Source organism: Rhinolophus sinicus, chromosome 2 (genome assembly GCF_057876585.1).
Source record: "Rhinolophus sinicus isolate RSI-liver-muscle chromosome 2, RSI-T2T, whole genome shotgun sequence".
Taxonomy (NCBI): domain Eukaryota; kingdom Metazoa; phylum Chordata; class Mammalia; order Chiroptera; family Rhinolophidae; genus Rhinolophus; species Rhinolophus sinicus.
The window spans coordinates 140,413,921-140,438,500 of NC_142502.1; the positions used below are offsets into that span (position 1 = coordinate 140,413,921).

A 24,580-nucleotide genomic window follows, 5' to 3' on the forward strand; every position below is an offset into this window, starting at 1 on the left:
TCTCTGTCCACATTGTCCTAATTTGCTTTATAGTAAGTTTTGAAATCAGAAAGTGTGAGTCCTACTTTGTTCATCTTTCTCAAGATTATTCTGGCTTTTCCAGGTCCCTTGCATTTCCATATGAATTTTAGGATCATCTTGTTAATTTCTATTTTTAAAATAAAAGGCACCTGGGATTTTGATAGGGATTACATTTTATCTGTAGATCAATTTGGAGAGTAGTGCCATCTTAACAATATTAAGTCTTCTGATCTGTGAACATGAGATGTCTTTTGTTTTTTAGGTCTTTAATTTCTTTCAATGATGTTTTGTAGCTTTCACGTATAAATCTTGAAGTGCTTGTGTTGCTCAGTTTGTTTTCGTCTTTGGACTTAGCTATGGTACTTATTTCCATGCAGAAAAAAATATGTTTTTTAAAGATTTTATTGGGGAAGGAGAACAGGACTTTATTGGGGAACAGTGTGTACTTCCAGGACTTTTTCCAAGTCAAGTTATTGTTCTTTCAATCTTAGTGGGGGAGGGCGCAGCTCAGCTCCAGGTCCAATTGCCATTGTTAGTTGCAGGGGGCGGAGCCCACCATCCCTTGCGAACCAACAACCTTGTGGTTGAGAGCCCACTGGCCCATGTGGGAATCAAACCGGCAGCCTTCGGCATTAGGAGCACAGAGCTCTAACCGCCTGAGCCACAGGGCTGGCCCCTCCGTGCAGAAAATTTTTGTTTTTATATAATAAATATCATCAGTTTTAATTTTTAAATGGATAAAATATTTGAATAGCTATTTCCTCAAAGAGATAAACACATGACTAAGTAAGCATGTGAAATATTGTTCAACATTATTATTCATTAGAGAAATGCGAGTTAAAACCATAATGAGATATCACTTCACACCCACTCTAATCAAATGGCTATAATCAAGAAGACAATAACGTGTTAACCAGGAAGTGGAGAGACAGAAACACTTTTATGTTGCTGGTGTGAATGTAAGATGGTACAACCAGTTTTTTAAAGAATTAAACAGAAACTTGCCATATGACCCAGTGATTCCACTTCTAGGTACCTGCCCCTGAGAAAGGAAGACAATTGTCTACACAAAGACCTGCATGTTAATATTAGCAGCAGTGTTGTACCAGCCCAAACTTGGAAACAATCCAAACATCTGTCAGCTCGTGAATGGATAAAGAAAATGATACATCCATAGGATGGAATACTAGTCAGCAATATAAAGGAATGAAGTACAGATACATGCTACAGTGTAGTTGAACCTTGAAAACATTATGTTGAGTGAAAGAAGCCAGACACAAAGGACCACCTATAGTATGATTCCATCTAAATGAAATGTCCAGAAAAGGTAAATCTATAGAGATAAACAGCAGATTAGTGCTTGCCTGGGGGTAGGATGGTGATTGACTACAAACAGCAAGAGAGCTCTTTTGGGGGGTGATGGAAGTATTCTAAAACTGAATTGTAGTGATGGGTGTCTAACTCTGTACATTTAATAAATATCATTGAATTGTACACTTAAAATGGGTGAGTTTTATGGTGTGTAAAAATATACCTCAATACAGAGATATTTTTATTGAACACTGGTACAGTCAGGAAAAAAATTAATCAGTATTTTATGGATTCTGGGTTTTGTGTCATTTAGGCCATCCTCATTCTGATATCCTTAAAAAATATGTTTTTAAATTCCCCAACCCTTTTTTTTAAAATTGGGGAATATTGGGGAAGTGTGTTTCTCCAGGGCCCATCCGCTCCAAGTCATTGTCCTTCAATCCAGTTGTGGAGGGCGCAGCTCTGTTCCAAGTCCAGTTGTCGTTTTCAATCTTAGTTGCAGGGGGCGCAGCCCACCATCCCATGGGGGAATTGAACTGGCAACCTTGTTAAGAGCTTGTGATCTAACCAAGTGAGCCATCCGGCTGCTCCCCTCCCCCCTTTTTAATTCTACTCTCTTAACAGTTCCACCTTTTGTACTTATCTGCCTGGAATTTATTTGAGTATAGAAAATGAGATAGGATGAATAAAATATTTTTAATGACCATTTTTGCCCTTAACTTTCCTTTTACATTGTATAATTTAAAAATTAGTAAATTAGTGTATCAATTAAAATTATTTGGATCCCCTCCCCTTGTTCACGTTTAAAATCACTGATGTATTTTTCAGACATTTTTAGAAGTAGTACATTTTTCTCCCAATAAAATCTTATCCTGTACCCAAATAAATTTTTAAGAAAGCTAGAAACAATGGTCAGACTCTTCTAAAATACAACCATGAATTTACGCAGCCCTAAATATCAATAGTGCCAAGATAGAGAAACCCTGCTATAGATCATATTTCACAAAGATTTACTTACTCAGTAGATACTCAGCAAATATTACAGTTGGAGGATTAGTTCATAGCACCAATGAAAAGGTGGGTATTGTTAGACTTTTCTTTTGTACTTTTCTGTTTGTTAATCACTGGACTATAGAAGATGTGGAGGGAAAATATTTTATCAAGACCATCCCTTGGAGTCAAGGGGAGAAAGTAATGCCAGCAACCTATTTCAAAATCACAAGCAGATTACTTTTTTTAAAAAGCTTTAAAAATATTGAACTTTGTATGTTAATAATATGCATCAAAGTATAAGAGGGACTGATGGCTGGAGAAGGATAAATAGATATTTATTAAAGCAAATACAGTAAAATGTTAATTGTAGAAGAGTGGGTGAGTATATGGAGGTTTACTGTATGATTCTATTTATGTTTGAAATTTTTCATAATACTGGTGGGAAATCAAAAGCAGAGGTTCACACTCTTCTTAGCAAACACTGGGTTAGTGGAAACCACATTGCTAAATTTGCTGGGTTATCTCAGGCAAATTACTTTTTAATTTTCATCTGAAAAACGATGGCTATTTGGCTCAAATAAGGTACTGTTAATAGGGGCGGTCGGTTAGCTCGGTTGGTTAGAGCGCGGTGCTCTTAACAACAAGGTTGCCAGTTCGATCTCCACATGGGCCACTGTGAGTTGTGCCCTCCACAACTAGATTGAAACAACTACTTGACTTGGAGCTGATGGGGCCTGGAAAAACACACTTAAAAAGAAATAAAAGTTTAAGAAAACAACGGTACTCATAATTTAAAAAAAGAGATACTATTATAATATTGTGAGGTTCAAATGAAATAATAATGAGAAAGCACTTGGAAAAACATAAAGCTCTCTAAAAATATTATTCATTACTATTAGGAAGGATGAGTGTTTGACCAATTATATACCATGGCTCTAGGTGTTCTTGACAACTCCCTGTGTGAACAAAACAACCCTTCCTATGCCAGTTTCTGTGAAATATTTCTCAAATATTTGTGAAAGATTTACATTCCTATTCTGAGAGGAAAGAATCATTCTGTCATTGTATAACTTTGTTTTCTTGTTTTACTTATAGACTGCCAACATCTCCACTTAGGGCATTGGGAATCTTCTTTGACTGTGAAACATTGGGCAGAAGCTTTGCCATTGGCTGGCCAAGAAGGAGGATGCAGAATGTCTGCATTATTATATCATGGAGTTCAAAATTCAGAAGGCTTTGGGTTAAGCAGTAACAATCACTCTGTAAATGATTATGTCTTCGCCTGTCCTCTGTGATCATCACAAATTAATGAAACACCCTTTAGGTCTTACGAGTTTAGGTTACACTGTTTCCCGGATGCTCCAGTAGCTGATACAGGTAGGACTGGGTTGGGTTCTGGGAGGAATGGTGGAAGGGAAAGAACTCATCTTTCCCATTCTCCAGTCCTTGCTCAAGTTAAACATTGTGCATGTAAAGATTAGGTTAACTGATTTAGGGTTGTGTAGAACAGAATTGAACCTAGAGAAATGCTTTAGTTGTTCCATTAGGATATTTAAAATATATAGAGATATGAAAGGCAATGTTTCCTTCACTTTTATTTTGTTTGAGGATTTAAATTGATGTTCTGTTTGAGGGTACAGTTTGAAAATAGTGGATAGCTTCTTTACATTTCACTCTGTACTAAAAATCAAAAGTGATTTTAACTGTGTGTGTGTGTGTGTGTGTGTGTGTGTGTGTGTGTGTACTCATGCTGATGGGCTTATTGCCTTTTCCAGGGACCTGTGAAAAATGGAACCAAACTCTCTAAGGACTAAAGTCCCAGCTTTCTTATCTGATTTGGGAAAGGCCACATTGAGGGGAATCAGAAAATGTCCCCGATGCGGCACATACAATGGAACCCGGGGATTGAGCTGTAAGAACAAGACATGTGGAACCATATTCCGCTATGGTGCACGGAAACAGCCTAGTGTTGAAGCCGTCAAAATCATAACAGGCTCCGATCTGCAGGTCTACTCAGTGCGGCAAAGAGACCGGGGCCCCGATTACCGATGCTTTGTGGAGCTAGGTGTTTCAGAGACGACCATCCACACAGCAGATGGGACGATTTTCACTCAGCTGAGCTCTGGACGGTGTTATGTCCCCTCATGCCTGAAAGCTGCCACCCAGGGCGTTGTGGAAAACCAGTGCCAGCACATCAAGCTGGCAGTGACCTGCCAGGCCGAGGCCACCCCTCTGACTTTGAAGAACTCGGTTCTGAATGCAATGCAGGCCTCCCCAGAAACTAAGCAAACCATCTGGCAGTTGGCCACAGAATCCACAGGTCCCCTTGTACAGAGAATTACTAAAAACATTTTGGTGGTGAAATGCAAGGCAAGCCAGAAGCATAGTTTGGGGTATTTGCATACGTCCTTTGTGCAGAAAATCAGTGCCAAAAGCTTGCCTGAGCGCCGTTTCTTCTGCTCCTGCCAGACTCTGAAATCGCACAAGTCGAATGCCTCCAAGGATGAGGCAGCCCAGAGATGCATTCATTTCTTTGCTTGTATCTGTGCTTTTGCCAGTGACGAGACATTGGCTCAGGAATTCTCAGACTTCCTAAATTTTGATTCCAGCGGTAGGTGGTATGGTTGACACACTCTGTTATTCTAAAATGGCAATGAAAGAATTCCACTGATGGCATTTGGAGATTATACTAGCAACCTTCAGAAGCAGTTGCTAGATAATTCAAATGAAAAGCATTCCTTCTTTTAATCCCAGTCAGCACTTGCATAAAGGTTGGTTGGTTGGTTGGTTGGTTGGTTGGTTGGTTGGTTGGTTGATTGGTTGGTTGAAATTAATGATCAAGAGAATCAGACATTTTCATTAAGACAGTGAATCTGGCATAGCTAGCTTTGCTTTGATTTTTTATTTTACTCTTCCACAGATGCCCTATGTTAATAAAAACAAAGACCAAAAAATTCTCTTTTATTTTGGCTTGTTTACTTGTTTCTTATCTCTGAAGATGGGGAAACACACACCTTGCTCAAAAGAAGACCTTTTTAAAAGTTTCTACATCAAGTCTTTTGTTGTTGTTAACATGTTTTTATCTTGTAGACGCTTTTTATTTTCATCTCGTAGTAACTTTAGTTGGCAGCAGCTCCCAACTTTTTAGTTTTACATTTCTCTGTAGCACCTCCTATCAAGTTAATGTTCTATGAATAAAAACATGTTTTGGGCTGTTCTTTAAAGAAACTTTTTTTAACAGGTCCACAGTCTCTCTTTTTAAATTAAATTTATTGGAGTGACACTTGTTAATAACATACAAGTTTCAAGTGTACAATTCTATAATACATCATGTGTATATTGCATTGTGTGCTCACTACCCGTAGTCTGGTCTCCCTCTGTCACCATATATTTGACTCCCCTTTACCCTCTTCATCTTCCCACCACCCCCCTTCCTTTCTGGTAACCTTCAAACTGTTGTCTGTCTGAGTTTGTTTTATTTGTTCGTTTGTTGCTTTCTATTTTATATTCCACATACCGTCTTTCCCCGAAACTAAGACCTAGCCAGGCCATCAGCTGTAGCTCTAGCTGATGGTCCGGCTAGGTCTTAGTTTCGGGGAAACAGTATCAGTGAAAACATATGGCTCTTATCCTTTTACGTCTGATTTATTTCGCTTAGCATGATGCTCTCAAAATCCATCCATGTTCTCGCAAGTGGCAGTATTTCAATTTTTCTTTTGACTGAGTAATATTCCATTGAATATATGTACCACATCTTCTTTATGCAATCATTCATTAAAGGACTCTTATGTTGTTTATGTCTTTGCTACCATGAATAATGCTGTAATGAACATAGGGGTACATATATCTTTATGAATAAATGTTTTCAAATTTTTCCGGTAGATACCCAGAAAAGTGATTGCTGGGTCATATAGTAGCTCTAGTCTTAATTTTTTGAGGCACCTACATACTGTTTTCCATACTGGCTTTGCCAGTTTACATTCCCACTAGCAGTGTATGAGGATTCCTTTTTCTTCTCCAACACTTGTTATTTCTTATTGATAATAGACCTAACAGGGGTGAGGTATCTCATTGTGGTTTTGATTTGCATTTCAAAGGAACTTATTTTAATGCAGGTAATTACTCTATTGTTTGAGGATTTGGATTTGTATAAATTAATTTTTCTCTACATAGGGACCCATGCATAGATAGTATTAATAATTCAGAAATCTGTTATATTTTAGGTCTTAAAGAGATTATTGTGCCTCAGTTGGGTTGCCATTCAGAATCAACAGTATCAACTTGTGAGTCTACTGCCTCTAAGGCAAAGAAGAGGAAAAAGGATGAAATATCTGGTGAGAAGCTGTTTGGTTTGTTTCACGTTATTTTTAGAGATTCTTTTACCGTGTTTTATGTGTTTCACTGAATCTCATCAGTTACAAGAAATAGTTGTTACGCTGTTTTCTTTTCCCTGACAAAGTTTTACACTCTGCTGATGATTCTTTGTCCAGTCAAGCTAAGAGTTGGTTTTACTAGCCAAATGGAAGATCCAACCAAACTCCACTCTTATTACTGAATATATTTGTTCATCCCTTAAACATTCAGACTAGTCTTCCCATGTTTCCCCGAAATTAAGACTTGCTGGACAATCAACTCTAATGCGTCTTTTGGAGCAAAAATTAATATAAGACCCAGTCTTATTTTACTATAAGACCGGCTCTTTAACATAACATAATATAATATATAATATAATATAATATAATATAATATAATATAATATAATATGATATGATATGATATAAATAATATGTAATGTAATACTGGGTCTTATATTTATTTTTGCTCCAAAAGACGCATTAGAGCTGATTGTCTGGCTAGGTCTCATTTTCGGGGAAACAGGGTACGCCTTAACCTGCTATAGGACAGTGTTATGAGGTTTTCATCCATAGAGTGTTTTAAAGAACTTGTGACAATGGTTAAGTATATTTTCTACACTAATTTAGGAATATAGATTGTTACTTGCATTTTCAGCATATGGTACCATATATATATGTGTGTGTGTAAATATATATATATATATATATATATATATATATATATATATACACATTTTATTCAAATAATACCAATGTCAGTTAAGGACTCATCTAAATCAATATGAAAATGCTGAAGTACCCTAGTAGATAAGTGTCAAAAGACCTAGACTCTCAACAAAAAGAAAATATTACCTGGTCCACAGATGTGGGCCAAACTCACTAGTGAACAGAGAAATGTAAACGTTTTAGAAATACAAAATTAAAATAAGATGCTTTTTGCTACCAAATTAGCAAAGATTTTTTTAAATGATGAGACCACAGGCAAAGGTGAAATGCGTGCTGTCCGACATGGCTGGTGTAGTATAAATTGCCATAATCATTTGTAAAAGTAGTTTGCAGTATCTGTTAAGAGCCTTCAAAATGTTCCTACCCATAGGGAGTGTTGCTGGGGGTGAGTCAGGTGGTCGTGCACAGGAGCTTTGGAGCTGGGAAATCGGAAAGAGGTAGAGAAACAAAGTGACATCATCATTTTTGTGTTTTTAAGAGGTGATTCTGGCAGCAATGCAAAAGAGGGTGTTTTTAAATGTTTATGTATTAGTCTTTTCCAGGAAAACTTGAAATTCAAAAAATAAAGTTCCTACCCTTTGACACAGTAGTCCACTTCTAAATAATCTTTTTTAAGGAAATAATCCTTGGTACAGGAAAAGCATTTTGTCCAGAGATGCTCATTTTATGGTCACTTATAATATTGAAAAATTAGAAACAACTTGGAGAAATGTGTAGAACACTCAGGTAGCCAGATGAACTACAGAATGCTCAAACTTGACTTTCAGATAAACAATGAATATTTATTTAGTATAAGTATCTTCCATGCAATATTTGGAACATACTTATGCTAAAAAAGTATTCATTTGTTTGAAATTTTTTAAAAACTTTGGCTAGGGGCCGGTCCGGTGGCTCAGGCGGTTAGAGCTCCGTGCTCCTAACTCCGAAGGCTGCCGGTTTGATTCCCACATGGGCCAGTGGGCTCTCAACCACAAGGTTGCCAGTTCAATTCCTCGAGTCCCGCAAGGGATGGTGGGCTGTGCTCCCTGCAACTAGCAACGGCAACTGGACCTGGAGCTGAGCTGTGCCCCCACAACTAAGACTGAAAGAACAACAACTTGAAGCTGAACAGAACCCTCCACAACTAAGATTGAAAAGACAACAACTTAACTTGTAGAAAAGTCCTGAAAGTGCACACTGTTCCCCAATAAAGTCCTGTTCCCCTTCCCCAATAAAATCTTAAAAAAAAAAAAAAAAAAAAAAGAAACTTTGGCTAAATCTGGCAGTCCTTGTAAATCACAGCTACTTAAAAATCACAAAATCAGCAAAAACAATCTATTCATAGAAAAAATGGAAGATAATTCACCAGAAAATTAATAGTGATTGTTTGAGAGGTGGGAGCAGTGGGTGAATTTTTTCCTTTTAATTCTGGTTCTCCTGCAATATCCTATAGAGAGCTTCAGAAACTTAAAATGTTATGTATGAAGGCTAATGCTAACTCCTTCTAGAAACTGGAGCAAAGACTTTTTATATGTTTTAGACTCTTCAGAAATTAATACCAAATCGTTTTATATTCTATAGACATGTTTTTAAAAACTAATGATTTGTGGTTTAGGTGCACAGACGAATAGTTCACTGTTGCCTCAAGATGCAGTGAGCAGTAATCTAAGGAAAAGTGGCCTGAAAAAGCCTGTGGTTGCTTCTTCATTAAAAAGGCAGGGTAAGTTTCCCTGCCCCCAAATAGGTTAAAGAGGTGAAAAATCGTCTGAAAGAAGCTAAAAGCGATAAATCCAAAGAAACATTGCATATTGTCCCCCAGGGAGTGCTAAGATAAACACTAGTAGGCTCTGAGGTTGATGTCTGCCCTGTCCCACTGGTGTTAAATCATGCTCAGAACCAAACTGTCTTTTAAATAACAAATACAACAAAAATTACATGTTTTGGCAGCAGGTATTTTGTACGGTTTTTTCCTCTTATTACCCACATGCAGTTGGTATGGAGCTTTAAAGTTGAAGAAGGAACATGTTTTATAATTATTCAGTGATAAATATTTGTTGAGAAAGACAAATATGAGGTATAATCAAAAACTATGGTAAATGTTTAAATTTTTTAAAATTACAGTAAAAGACACCTTGCCATTAATCCCCCTCAAAATACTCCCCCTCACTTCGAACACACTTATCCTGTCGTTCTTGCCACTTTCTGAGGCAGTTCTGGAAGTCCTCTTCCTGAGTGTCTTTAGTTGCGCTGTCGTGACTGCCTCAATGTCCTGAATCATTTTGACTTTGGGGAAGAACCAGAAGTCACACGGTGGCAGATCCGGTGAATAGGTGGATGAGGACACACCGTAGTGTTTTTATTTGACAGAAATTGCCATATGCCATAAGCAATTTGTGACACAGAGCATTGACCTCTCAACCATAGCTCACACCCAACTGACTGCACTGAACAAGTTGAAATTTGTCACACACTGTTTCTAAGGTTTGACACGCTGCTTGCTGTATTGAAGATCCCAGCCTTTCCACTGAATGGGAAGGCAGCAGCATTCACCATAGTTTGTGATCACAACAGAAAGGCTCTGTGTCACACATCGCTTCTGGTATGGCATTTTCTATCAAATAAAAACATTATGGTGTGTCCCCATCCACCTTATTCACCAGATCAGGCACTGTGCAACTTCTGGCTCTTCCCCAAAGTCAAAATGGAGGCAGCCATGACAGAGCAACTAAAGACCCTCATGAAAGAGGACTTCCAGAACTGCTTCAGAAAGTGACAAAAACAATGGGATAAGTATGTTTGAAGTGAGAGGGAGTTATTTTGAGGGGGATTAATGGCAATGTGTTTACTGTAATACATTTTTTTTCATTTAAACATTCACCGTGTTGTTTGATCATACCTCATATAGTCTGTTCTCCAAAGTTTGTGAAGTTTGAAAACACACCTAAAAGCAATAGCATGACTATCAGCCTGAATTTATGAAACAGAATGACTTAATTTGAACATAACATATATCACTTTTCTACTGAGAAAAATTAAGCTTGGACATTTGGGGATCAACCTTTTTTTAACACTCCTTATACATTGTAGCAGCCATTATACATTTGTGTTGAAAGGCTGCAAACTTTCTGTGGTTACTAATCTCAAGCTTTTTAGTATCTCAGAGCTTTTAATCTCTTTTTTCCTAAATGGATTCTTTAAAAAAAAAAAAATCCCAGAATCTCCCATTTCAGTTAGTTTCTTTGAATTTTAGCTTCTTGCTCTTTTTTTATCTGTACATACTCCTTAGCTTTTTCAAACTTCAACTAACTGTTTATTCTTTAAGAACAGGTAAAAGTTATTAAAGAGTTGTTTTTTTTTGTCAGCCTGTGGTCAGCTGTTAGATGAGGCACAAGTGACCTTATCCTTCCAAGACTGGCTAGCCAGTGTCACGGAACGCATCCATCAAACCATGCACTATCAGTTTGATGGTAAGTATTGGTCACCCAACAGGGCTGTTGCTGATAATAAGAGAAATTAAAGTAATTGTGCTGTAGTTCTGTTTTGATAGAACAAGTAACTAGGATTGACTCCACAGAGTGTCTTGGGCCACAAAAAAATAGAAATCTAAGTGAAAGAAAGGAATAATTACATAATTTAAATGCAGGATCAGCAAAATGAATTTAGAGATGGAAGAGGAAAAACGCAGCAAATAATAAATAAAGGTAGATAGCATTGGTCTTGGTGTGTGTGTGTGTGTGTGTGTGTGTGTGTGTGTGTGTGTGTGTGGAGGGAGATACCAAAGCCTTAGAAAATCATTCTCTCAAACTTAAAATCGAAGCAAGGAAGGAGAATGTTTAGAGAAAATATAAACATCTGAGACTGAAATAGTTATAATATTACATAGACATGCTAAGGAAGATTGGAGAACACAGGCTGGGTTTGGGTGTGATTGTGATAGCCTCATGGAACCTCAGCAATTTCAGAAGTGGACCGTTCAGCCAGTCCTTGCCCATCGCCTGAAAAGCATCCTTGATGGATGGTTTTCCAGGCTTTGTCCAGTGATGAGGAGTTCACCGCTGTTTGAGGTAGATCATAACATAGTTGGACAGTGATGGCCATGAGGAAGGTCTTCCTTATGCTAAGTGGACATGTTTGCTTCGAATTCTTCCTGTTCGTTCTAGTTCTGCACTCGAGCCACATGGACTAGATCGGTTCCTGTTTCCAAGTAACAGTCCCTGCTACTGCACACATACCCATTGCCCTGCCGGGGGGACAGGTCTCCCCTTTTTCAAGTGATACATCTTAGGTCTTCAAACACTCCTCATGGCATATTTATAGACCTCATATCATTTTGATACTCTTTGCTGAATATGGTGCAATTTATGAATATCACTTAAAAAATAAAGTACCCCACACTGAATAGTAGCTTGACGACGACACTCAGTAAAAAGAAGTTTTGACGGGTTAGAACAGTTACAACTTCATGGTGAGAAAAGGGACAAGAATGGAGGCCTTAAAATGTATGCTTAGTTTTATTTGTATTAATTCAGAATAAATAAAACTTTAAAACTTACATTTTAGAAAAATAAAATAAGCTAAGGAAGGTTAAAGAGAGAATCTATGTTTTTCTTTTCTTTAAAAATTTTATATTTATTATTTGAAATAATATAATGAATACCTGCTAACCCGCCTCCCAAAATAGAAAATAGAACATTGACAAGAAGGTCAGCTTTGCCCTGTTGTGCTTGTCCATCCTATTCCTACACCACCCCCGTCCCCATCACCATCACCGTCACCTTTGTCCCGGTCACCATCCAGCTCTGCTGGACTGTGAGTCTCTTTTATGAGGGCTTTTCAAGATTAATTTGTAAACCTAAGCTCTGGCATCCCATCCGCTGCGTTCTGGTGAGTTAGTACTTCTTTTAGAGCTATAATGGTCTCTGTATATATCCCATAATCTGGTTTCAAGATGAAAGGTTTTTAGAATTCCTTTGCGTAGTGACTTCTGTAAACTACCCAGATATTAATATTTTAGCGCCTCAAAAGCAGTGACAGTTTTATTATTGACATTCTACATTCAATAAAGTAAAATCAATTGAAAGAAGGTAATGTCTCTGTGGAATTCTAGAAAATCTTCCATTTTAATTTTTTTTGGCTTCAACTTTGTTTCAAAAAGGTATCTGAACTGTCTTTAAAAGTCTTTAAGGAACATTCTTTAAGTTGTATGTTTATCCATGTGATTCTGGATGTTTTCCCTCTGCTGGGGCTAGGTAGCCCCTTCTGCAGAGTTTTTAAGGAAAACACAGAACTCTTTCCACCCCTCCCTTGAACACTTTCTATTGACTTTTTGTTCACCTAGTATCTTATAAGTTTCTTTAAGAGGTTTGTTAAGTATTTTCAAACATTTTGCCTGCCTTGAGCTCACATTCAGAGAGAAAGACTGATGTTTATTGGATAAATAGTGTCCAAATTTTGCAGGTCTCTGGCACTCAGGGTCCTGACCATCTGAGAGAAGAGCGTGCAGTTACTTCACTTAGACGCAAATGCAGACAGCAAGTGCCCGGGGATAGTAAGAGGGAGTGAATCAAGTTTGCCGTCTCAACTCAGCCTCATTGTTCTCATGTCATTTCATATAAACTTTCAAGGGAAAAGTCTGTGTTGTGTTGGTGTTTACAAAATTGAGGATTTGAAAAGTTATCCTTGGTGAATGACAAGGCTCCGCTATACTTTTTACGATCTTAAGGGATCAAGAGTAGAGCTTAAAAAAAAGAGCAGGGCTGATGACAGTGCTTGACTCATGAAGGTCCATCAAAGCGTCCCTTTTGCCTCTGTATGAAAGCCATCTCAGTGGTAATTGTAGTCTCTGCTGTCCCTCAGTTCCATTTCTTTCACCTGTCCCGACACATCAGAAAGTCCACTGAGTTTCTTTAAATGAGTTTCTTCTTATTTCCTAAAGGCAAACCAGAGCCTCTGGTGTTCCACATTCCTCAGTCCTTTTTTGATGCCCTGCAACAGAGAATATCTATAGGAAGTACAAAAAAACGGCTTCCCAACTCCACCACAGGTATGGGATTTTTCTCATCAGGAATAGCGACAGATGTCTTGATCTTAGAGAATTGGGCTTGGAAATTTTGTGTGGACTTTTCAGGCTTAGGACTTCTAGTCACGTGCTGAGAGCATGAAGCCTGAGTCAATCAGCTTTGGAACAACGCTCACACTCTTCAAAGGCCCCATCCTTACTCCAGAGTAAGTGAATGGAACAATTCAGAAAGTGCAGACTTATAAGAGCAACAATGAAATGCAATGAAGCTGTCCACCAAGAAGTTTGATATTGTCTAGCTGTGCACCAATTTCAACAAAAGCATTGCAGGCTCCAGTCGTTACGTGGGCTGGCTTCTTGGAAGCCTATTACAGTATGTGTCAAAAACTAAAACTTATTTTTCATAATTCCCAATTTTTGATGAAGGAAGATTTTATTTTTAGAGTAATTCATAGGCTTGCAACACTCTATCATTATATTATTTTGATACTTATTTCTTGGATTTTATATAACATCTTTCTACTAGAGATCTCAAAATACTTATTAGGTAGTACAAGGAAATAAGGAAGAAAAAGGAGGAAGAAAGGATTGCTCGGTACCAAATAGCACACGAGTAACTACAGCTAGAAGTCAATGCTGTTTCTTCAGTAAGTTGTTATTTGACGATACAATAGCACAATGGTACTGTTGGAGGTTTAATTCTATTTTTGAATAGTGCAAGCTGTGAATCACTATGTTTAGGGCTATGAAAATCTTTGTCTTCACAGCTTATTTATCTGGCTTCTGAGGCAGCGTTGATTCTTTATTCCTGTTTAAACTTTAGGCCTACTACATTAATTTTAACCCATCCCTTAACTAGTTTTGCAGGCTTTCAGTGGAAGCACTTTATAATCCTGCAGGCAGGGCAATGGATTAGCAACCATGTTAGCAGGCATAAACCACATGTAATTATTTTAAGGACTATGATTTCACCTCTGATATATCTAAAGTTGTAAGAGGTTGTAAGAAGCTGTTTTATAATGGAGTCCTGTGTGTGTAGCTTTACCAAACAAAGAAACAAATTTGTAAGGTACAAAAAATAAGTAGCATCTCAAAGAAGCATCAGAGACTATATAGCATAAATTCTTATTATTTAATTTGTCACATTTCTGCCAAACCCTATTATATTTTTGACTAGAATTTCTTTTTTAAATGTGCTAAGATTTTATAAGGAAAGAATAAGCACTACACTGAACTCTCTAGAAACTGGGTAACAAATAGTGAAAGAATGTTATTTTTTGATAGGCTGATTTTGTCCTCTTTTTTACATTGAAGCTTTTGTTCGAAAAGATGCCTTGCCACTGGGAACCTTTTCCAAGTATACCTGGCATATCACTAGTATCCTGCAAGTTAAACAAATCTTAGATACCCCTGAGGTAAGAGTTCATTTCTATAATAGTGGGAAGAGAGGAAAACAAGTGTGGGAAGTATGTTTGCACCAGTTCCTTGAATTATAGATACCGAAGAGAATTCCTTTTTTTCAATACTAAGATTATTCAGAAATATTCATGGCTTTATACTGCTGACTCTGATTACAGTGGGTATTCCCTATAGCTTGAAAAAGTATCTTAAATTAGAGTATCCTTTTTCTTTGTCTTTGGGATCAGAAAGCAGGAATGATTTTTCTTGTCAATTAAATAATGATCCCCTATTACCTATGGTGAGCCCTAGATTAACTGGCAGGCAGCTAGTAAGTATGAGGTGTGATCAAAAACTATGGTGAATGTTTAAATTTTTAAAAATTTATTTCAGTAAAAGACACATTGCCATTAATCCCCCTCAAAATACTTCGCCTCACTTCGAACACGCTTGTCCCATCGTTCTTTCCACTTTCTGAAGCAGTTCTGGAAGTCCTGTTTCGTGAGTGTCTTTACTTTATCCTCCATCATGACAGCTCTGTGTCACACTTTGCTTCTGGTACGGCAATTTCCGTCAAACAAAAACATTACGGTGTGTCCTCATCCACTTTATTCACCGGATCTGGCACCATGCAATTTCTGGCTCGCCCCCAAAGTCAGAAAGAACATGAAAGGAAAACATGTTGAATGGATTCAGGACATCGAGACAGCCACAACAGTGCAACTAAAGACACTCATGAAAGAGGACTTCCAGAACTGCTTCAGAGAGTGGCAAGAATGATGGGATAAGTGTATTCAAAGTGAGTGGGAGTATTTTGAGGGGGATTAATGGCAACGTGTCTTTTACTGTAATAAATTGTTTTTATTTAAACATTCACCATATTTTGTGATCACACTTCATATTTAAATAATTTGAGATGATATACTGTTTGTGAAGTCAGTGGGTCCAGTACAATTAAACACTCCTCCCCAAACTGAAATTTAGTTCTCATTAGAGTAATGACCCTTAATTAATTTGTGTTCTTTTTCACAGGAGAAATATTAGATATTTTTAAACATTCTTTAAGTCGATCCTGAAAATTTGAGGATTTTCCCTTCTTACAATAATGGAACATGGTAGAAAATTTAGCATGTGTAATTTGATGTATTAAGATTAGCTTAACTTCAAGGCATTGGTAGTATGTCCAGCAAAAGAATAAATTCAATGGTAGCTATAGAACTTACATGTGAGCCTTAGAAAAAGCCTATATTAGCACTAAAAACTTTGAGGAACTTCTTTAAATGCAGAATATCACACAGGCAGCTTCTAGCTTGGAACAAGTGGTATTTAGAAAGGCAGTGAGCAACCCAGAGCAAAGTCAAGTGAGGGAAGAGAGCTAATAATCATGGAACTTCTGTCTCTTGGGCATTATTTACTTGTATTACCTCATTCACGCATTGGTATTACTGTATTTGCAGATGAGAAACAGGCTACGAGAAGCTCACCTTGCTGTTTAGTGGCAAACACAAAACTCAGTTCAAGTTCTCTCTGGCTCAGTCCCAAGAATGGTGTGAAGCACTCAGGATGTGAGGTCCGCTGTAGGTGTTTTTAGTAGAAGAACGCTTCTAGCAGAGCAGTAGGGGCAGGAATAAAACCAATTTTAGAGCAGGTCTATGCCAGTAGCAGTCGTATAGCCATGAAGATGTTAGGGGTTCAGTTCAGTATGGTTTGGCTGGGGTTCAAATTAAAGTTACAGAGAAAAAAAGGAAAGCCATGAATGATGTAAGGGAGAAAAAGCAAATTCGTTAACAGAATTTACTTGGAAATAAAAGGGGAAGTTTTAATTAATTTGAATGTGCTTATTAATAAGGAAGAATGCATGTGTGAAAGATCTATTCTCATCCAAGTGTTTGTCTACTTTGAAAGTTTTTCCTTTTTCACCTTTCTTGGTATTGTCTCCATGTCTAGATGCCCTTGGAAATTACCCGTAGTTTTATCCAGAACCGGGATGGGACTTACGAGCTGTTTAAATGCCCCAAAGTGGAAGTAGAGAGCATAGCAGAAACCTACGGTCGTATAGAAAAGCAACCAGTGCTGCGACCCTTGGAACTAAAAACTTTTCTCAAAGTTGGTAAGTGATTGGTGGTTTCAATAGCGCATCTTCCTGTGAGGGTCACCCATGTGCAATACGTTGTCCTAGACTTTGGATCTTGACCTTAAACAAAGAAGGCACGTTTGTTATCTTATAAAGGTAATTATGAAATAAAGTGTTTTGTTTCATTTGAGCCAATGCTTTGAAAATAACCTTCTAGAAGTAATGCATGTTTATTATAGAGAAATCATAGAGTTCACAAAGATGAAAAATTAAAACGACCTGTAATCCCACCCACCACAGACAACATCACCATTAAGATTTTGGTGTATACCCTTTCACGCTCTTCTGTGCATGAAGAGTTTCTAAAACATGGGCTCCTCCCTCAGCTTTCTTTCCCTTAAAGATATATCATGAACAGCTTTCCATGTCTATCTTCAACTTTATTTTTAAACGTTTTTATTCTTATAAAATATACATAATATAAAATGTATCATTTTAACCATTTTTAAGTTCTCTGGCATTAAGTGCATCCACACTGTTGTGCAGCCATCACCACCATCCATATCTAGAACTTTTTCATCCTTCTCAACTGAAACTTGACAATACCCATTAAACATTCCACTTCCTCCGAGGTAGCCCCTGTCAACTACCATTCTACTCAATGTCTCTTTTAATTTGCTACTCTGGGTACCTCATGTAAGCAGAATCATACAATATTTGTCCTTTTAGTTATTTCACGTAGCATAATGTCTTCAATATCCATGTTGTAGCATGTGTGAAAATCTCTTTCTTTTTAAGGCTGAATAATATTCCATTATATGTATATACCACATTTTGTTTATCCATTCATCTGTCGATGGACACTTGGGTTGCTTCTACCTTTTGGCTATTGTGAATACAACATTTTTAACAGCTGCATAAAATTCATTCATTACAGTACCTCACTCTAGTCAATCCTCTAGGTTGTTTCAAACTTTTTGCTTTCATAAACAGTGCTTCCTTTTAGAATTAACTTCCTTTTAGATAAAACTATTATGTCTTTAATTATCTCCTAACTTATTTAGGATATTCTTTGGGATAAATTCCTAAACGTAAAATTGGAGGTCAAAGGTTATATATATTTTTAGGGCTTTGATTGTTTTTGTCACACTGCTCTCCAGAAAGATTGTAATATTTATGTAATTTACTCTGCTAGCCATGTATGAAAAAAGTTTTTTGGCTTTAATCTTTGTTAATTTGATAGGCAAAAAACATTATGTCACTCCTTTAATTTGCATTATCTTCAATATTATGAGAGTGAACTTTTCATATTAGTCTTTTATATTTGATGAATTGCTTTTTCTTTGTTATTTTTTAATAAAATATTTTGTTTTTACAATATTATATTAAATAAAAATATATTATTTTTGTATTATACAAATACTGAAGTATTTGTATAATAACTTAATAATAATAATGACAACTGTAACTATTAGCACTCAGTGAGCACCTACTCTGTGCCAGGTATCAGGCGATTTACAATGTATTAATTCATCAACAGGTAGATTCTGTGAACCCTATTTACAGATGAATAAACTGAGGTGAAGATAGGTGCAGTCTACTTGCTCAGTTACACAGCTAGTAAGTGGTGGGGCTGGACTTCAACCTCAGGCAGTTGTGAACTCCAGAGCCTACACTTCTAGCCATCTAACACGCAACCTTTCTTTTCACTGACTAGACCACAACCTCTCTTCCAGGGCAGTGAACTATATCACTCTTGTTCATCACTGTGCCCCAAGATAGCACAGTGCCTGGTCCATCATAGGCACTCAATAAACACTTGTTGAATGAAGAATGAATAAATGCCAGCCGTACTTTTAAGTACCTTAGCTTTGTGATCTATCTAGCAGGCCTCTTTCATTTCTCTAGTGGTGTACTTTCTCTTTTTGGAGAAATTTAGAATGTATAATTATTTTGTGAAATTCTTGTGACTATATTTCTACGTCTATTTTTTCCTGCTCTTTTGAATAGGATGTTTATCATGTTTCTAACTTCTTATTGCCCATGTATGGAAAGCTCTTGATGCAGTATACTTACTATCAAGTTGGCCCCCTTAGTGAACTTCTACTAGTGATAACAGGTGTTTCCCTGTGTTTTCTGGGAAATCAGTTATATCACCTGAAAAATAATTGTTATTTTCTTTCCTATCAAATGTTTATATATTGTTTTTTATTCTTGTTAAATTAGCTAGTATTTCAAGAGCAACAATAAATAATAGTAAAGCTAGAGTATCATTTTAGACTATACCCAAACTCCTCCAATGTAGCATTTTCTACGTTTGTCTGGAAGAAGAAGAGATGGTGGTAAGTATTCTGTGAACAAAGCATTCCATGGTCAAATAAGTGTAGCATTTGAGAAATGCTACATATCATATTTCTTTGATTCTAAGACCCTCGATTTTAAAATGCTCAGTCAATTTAGTAATAAGTTTTTTGGTGGAAAAAGAAACTGCCATATGAAAACTGCCCTGGTTTTAAGATACACTCAGATCTCAGAAAATGTTAAGAATTGGAGTAGAGAGACAGTAGGGAGTAGTGTCTTAGAATATAACTTCTCTCTCTTAGAAATTCATTCTATAAATTTGCATATTAAAAAGATCCTGAAATAAAAATACCTGTTGAACTTTATTCATTCTAAGTTTTCCCAAACTTGCTTGACCAGTGAAAACTTTTCAGGGGAATACCATTATCATCTCAGAATATTTTTCTGGGAAAAGCTGCTCTGTGTTTCACTATGAAATAGTAGGCTATTGGTGATTGTTTCCAGATAACTTTTTTTTTTATTGTAACAACATATAGTCTTAGTTTATTAAAAGTTTATTAAGCATTTAATTAGGAACTAAAATTAAATTTTATGAAATGCCTTTTTATCATCCTTTGACCCGCATGCAACAAATTATATGAAAAATAATCTTATAAAACAAATTGTGTTAAAAATAATCATATAAAAAATAGTCTTTTATTTCTGGAATAAATCCTACTTGATCTTTTTTCCTTTTATATATATAGGTTGTATTTGCCAATGTTTTATTTAAGGTTTTTTTATTATTTATAATGATAGCTGTCTATTTTTTTTTTTTTTTTTTTTTTTTGAGGCTATCTTTTTTGGGTTTTGGTATTAGTTATATAGAAAATTACTTTGGAAAGCTTTGGATCAAATTAAGTAGCTTAGGAAAATGTCCATTCCATGAATGTTTGAAAGAATGTATTCTCTGGACCTAACCCTTTCTTGCAGGTAATTCTCTAAAATCTGTTCAGTATCTTCTGATTTTCATTTGAATTTATGGTTTGTATCTTTTCATTTGTCAGTTTTGATAATTTATATTTTTCCCGGAATTCATCTATTTACATCCAAAATTTAAATTATGTTGTAGAAATTAATAAATTTCATTTTAAATGGATGTACACTACTTAGTGTACACTACTGACCCCAACAGAAAGAGATGGACTTTGCATCTCTGACAGGAAGTAGTACTACTTTATGACCTCAGCAGGAGGAAGAAAAGCTTCCTCCTTGCCCAGTACAGCCAATGGGAGACTACCACGACTCACAGTGAAAAGTCACCATACTTGGAACTTGCAGTCTCCTCCAGTGGATGCTTCCAGTACAACAGCCCCTTTCAAGTCCATAAAAGTGTTCCTCTCCTTTGTTTCTCTGGACTTGCCCCTGGTTCGCCATTAGACTTCCTGTCCCAAATTGCAATTCTTTGTTATGCCCAAGTAAACCCATTTTGTTGGAGAAATATCTGGAGAAAAATATGGTCAGCTGTGTACATTTTAATAATTTTTGGTATAGATGATAATCACATAACTTTTTTTTTAAATTAAATTTATTGGGGTGACAATTGTTAGTAAAATTACATAGATTTCAGGTGTACAATTCTGTATTACATCATCTATAAATCCCATTGTGTGTTCATCACCCAGAGTCAGTTCTTCCATCACCATATATTCGATCCCCCTTACCCTCACCTCCCCCCCCCCATCACATAACTTTTAAAATCTATTCTAAGTCTGTAATTACACCCCTTACCAGAATTTTGTCTCTTTTATGGTCTCTTCCCAGAACTGGTTCTTGTATTTATCAGTTGTTCTAAGTTTCTGTTTTAAATTATTTTCTGCTTTTGTCTTTAATGTCTCCTAGCTCTTTAAATCTAACAGTTTTTTAGAATTATTATATTTTTATAGCTTTTAAAATGGTATTCTCAGTTAATTTTTAAAATTCATTTTTGAGGGGTGGCTGGTTAGTTCAGTTGGTTAGTGTGGTGCTAATAACACCAAGGTTGCCAGATCGATTCCCACATGGGCCACTGTGAACTGTGCCCTCCTTAAAAAAAAAAAAAAAAAAAGAATACCATAAACTGGGTGGCTTATAAACAATAGAAATGTATTTCTCATAGTTTGGAGGATGGGAAGTCCAAGAACAAGGCACTGGCCGATTCAATGTCTGGTGAGGGCCTGCTTCCTGGCTCATAGATAGCAATCTTTTCATTGTGTGATCACATGTCAGAAAAGGCGAAGTATCACTCTAGGGTCTCTTTTATAAGGGCACTCATCTCATTCTTCGGGACCCCACCCTCATGACCTAACTACCTCCAAAAGGCCCCACCTCTAAATACCATCACACTGGGGATTAGGGTTTCAATTTATGAATTTGGGGAGTACACAGTCAGTCTATAGCAGTACTTTATCAATGTAAAAATAACTTGTCCTATAATTTTTTTTGTCCAATATTACAACAGTGATACCAGCTTTCTTTTGTTTTTCATTTTTCTGATTTTTTTTGTGACACTTTGTTTTATTTGAATCTTTTATCAACATTATATAACTAGTTTTGATTTTTCTCCATTTTAATAATTTATCCTCTTTATAATTGATATAGTTGGTCTTCTGTCTTCTTGTTTTGTATTCTGTTTTGCTAAATGGACTGTTTTCTGTGCTTAATTGTCTCCATAGTTTTGAGGGTGATACCCTATTCTTAAATTCTGCTAGTGTTTTATATTTCTCAAAAGCATTCTTTCACCTGAGTTTTTCATGTTTAAATTTTTGATCCTCTGGGGCCTGCCTGGTTGCTCGGGTGGTTGGAGAGCTGTGTTCCTAATTCTGAGGTCGCCAGTTTGATTCCCACATGGGCCAGTGAGCTGCGCCCTCTACAGCTAAGATCGTGAACAACAGCTCTCCCTGGAGCTGGGCTGCCCTGAGCAGCGGAGGTTGGCGTGGGCTGCCCTGGGCTACCAGAGCGGGGAAAATTTTTTTGGATCCTCTGGAATTTATCTTGATGTAAGGTATGAGGTAAGAGCCTGCCACCTTTTATTTTCTTCTAGATAGTTATCTAGTCCATGCACACCATTTATTATAAGAAACACATATTTTTTTTACTAATTGAAAACGCTGACTTTACCTTATGCTAAATTTTTATTCTGTTTGGCTCTTTCTGTTTTGTTCTTTTAATCTGTCTAGACATATGCCAGTACCACACTTTTGATTATTAAGGATTTGTAATATGTTTTAGAACCACGTAGATTTTAATCCTCTTTCTTTATGGTTTCCTTGAAACTTGCTTGACCTTCTCTTGCAAATCACCCTTTTAATCTGATACAGCTGTCCTTTCCTCTCAGTCTGGGCTCTCCTTATTATTCTTTTGGCCCAATTGTCATAAAGTCTGGATCTTATCTTCTTTGAGGATGCCAGACAGTTCCCTCAAATTTTCTTTTGGATAGATACAAGCAGTAATCATTTTTCCCTTCCCTTGGTCTTCTCATTGTTTTTCCCTGCCTTTTTGCTCCCATATAGTTTTGTTGTTTTTTTTTTTTAACTTCTTTTTCTTTACCTTTTTTATTCCTGTACAGAGTAAGATCTGTCCAGATTCAAATTTTTTTTCCCCATTCTTCTGTCTCTCCCCCCACCCCACTCCGGTTCAAGCCGCTGTTTCTCAGTCTAGTTGTGTAGGACACAGCTCCCTGACCCATGTGGGTATTATGCGCCTTGCGCTCCACCCAGCAGAGGCAGTCAGTCGCCGGTCGCCGGTGGGCCGCTCACAGCAGCTCACGGCAGCTCTTGCCGGCTGCCGGCCACTCACACTGGCCACCAGCCGCTCATGGCAGCACACGGTAGCCCACGGCAGCCCACGACAGCTCACATTGGCTGCAAGCCACTCACACTGGCCACCGGTCGCATGGCGCTCCAACCACCTGAGCCACCTAGCCAGCCCCAGACTCAAATTTTTGAATTGTACTAATCAGTGTTACTTTTTTGTTTTTTTTGGTCTTCAGGCAACACTTCACCAGATCAAAAGGAACCAACACCTTTCATCATTGAGTGGATCCCAGATATCCTTCCCCAGTCCAAGATTGGTGAGCTGCGGATCAAGTTTGAGTACGGTCACCACCGGAATGGGCATGTGGCGGAGTACCAAGACCAGCGGCCCCCCTTGGACCAGTCCTTGGAACTGGCTCCTCTAACCACCATCACTTTCCCTTGAGGCAAAACAAAAGCCTTTTGTTGCTAAATTTGCACAACCTCACCCCTTGACAACTTTAAATACTAGTTAGGTACTTAGATGGCCCTGTTCCTTACTGAACTGCTTTTAGCTAAGATGCAATTTCTCAACGCGTTCAAGTGGATTCTGTTGAAGAAAAACTCTTCTTGTAAATGGGCTTTTTGGTGCTGCTGTGTAGTCTTCATTATAAATGGGGTGGTATTTCTGGTTAGAGTTTTTAAAGGAACAAAAAGAAAACCAGCTCATTTTCCTTTTAAAGGACTCACCTTTAGAATTTGTTTCAACCTTTTTCTAATTCTCTAGTTAGTAGTACCCCGCCTTACACTAACAATGTTGGAAAATTAACAACACCCTGGTTAGGGAAAAATGTTAAAAGACCATCCTGGCAGAGTTCCAGTCATGCCCTTTTATTCTGTTATCAAATAAAGCACAGTGTCACTAATTTTTCCAAATTATATCTCATGTTGGCCTGATTATAAAATTATAATTTTTTTTTGGAGGGGGCGGGATTTAGGTGATAATGAAATAGGAAAAAGAGATCCAGGTGTCAAGGGAATATTGACAAGTCAACCTAATGCTTGTAATTGATTATTCACTGGATATTTATTTCCTTTCTTATTCTCCAAAAAGTTTAACATCTGGTAAAATTAAATTCCTACTTCTGAGTTCATTGACCACAGAATGGAGATACTGAAAGACACAGAAGTGGGAACCTGCTTTCAGGGAGGAAAGAAGGGAATGAACATTTCCTATATGTCTAGTATGTACCACGTATTTTTATTTACATTTCTACTTATCATTTTTCTCATTTAGTCCTTATTATTCATTGAGTGTAGGCATTACCCTTTCTTTTATAAAGTTAAAGAAACAGCATCTCTGAGGTTAAGTATCTTGCTGGAAACAGCATTACAAATAATGTTTCGTTTTACTACAAAGTACATGTTCTTTCCACTTAATCATGTTGCTCTGATATAAATTCCTTATAATTCATTGCCCTTGGGAAGACAAGAAAAATCCATATGAAGTAGTCTCTTGGTTTTCTTTTGATTGCAAGTAACAAAAACCCAACTATCACCAACTTAGGCAAAAAGGGGAATGAATGATTCATGGACACTAAAATAGGGCTGGACAACCAACTAGGGTAGAGGTGGGGTATAGTTAGGCCTC

General features: G+C 37.1%; 1 protein-coding gene across 4 annotated transcripts in view; it reads left to right on the forward strand.

Annotated features, from left to right (window-relative positions):
- The window catches only part of C2H2orf42 (chromosome 2 C2orf42 homolog), a 28,213-nt gene extending 4,345 nt beyond the window's left edge, over positions 1–23,868 (forward strand). For 2 of the 4 annotated variants that reach the window (XM_019718590.3, XM_088796109.1), the window contains exons 2-10: positions 3,421–3,702; positions 4,101–4,936; positions 6,549–6,659; positions 9,001–9,105; positions 10,748–10,852; positions 13,321–13,428; positions 14,719–14,819; positions 16,750–16,912; positions 23,187–23,868. In XM_019718590.3, the coding sequence (XP_019574149.2) occupies positions 4,114–4,936; positions 6,549–6,659; positions 9,001–9,105; positions 10,748–10,852; positions 13,321–13,428; positions 14,719–14,819; positions 16,750–16,912; positions 23,187–23,395 (1,725 nt within the window). In that variant the 5' untranslated portion in view covers positions 3,421–3,702; positions 4,101–4,113 and the 3' untranslated portion in view covers positions 23,396–23,868. Of the gene's footprint in view, positions 1–1,053; positions 1,349–3,420; positions 3,703–4,100; positions 4,937–6,548; positions 6,660–9,000; positions 9,106–10,747; positions 10,853–13,320; positions 13,429–14,718; positions 14,820–16,749; positions 16,913–23,186 lie in introns of all 4 variants that reach the window. The other 2 variants (XM_074332119.2, XM_019718603.3) reach the window with 2 other exon arrangements.
- The last annotated feature ends 712 nt before the right edge of the window (positions 23,869–24,580 follow it).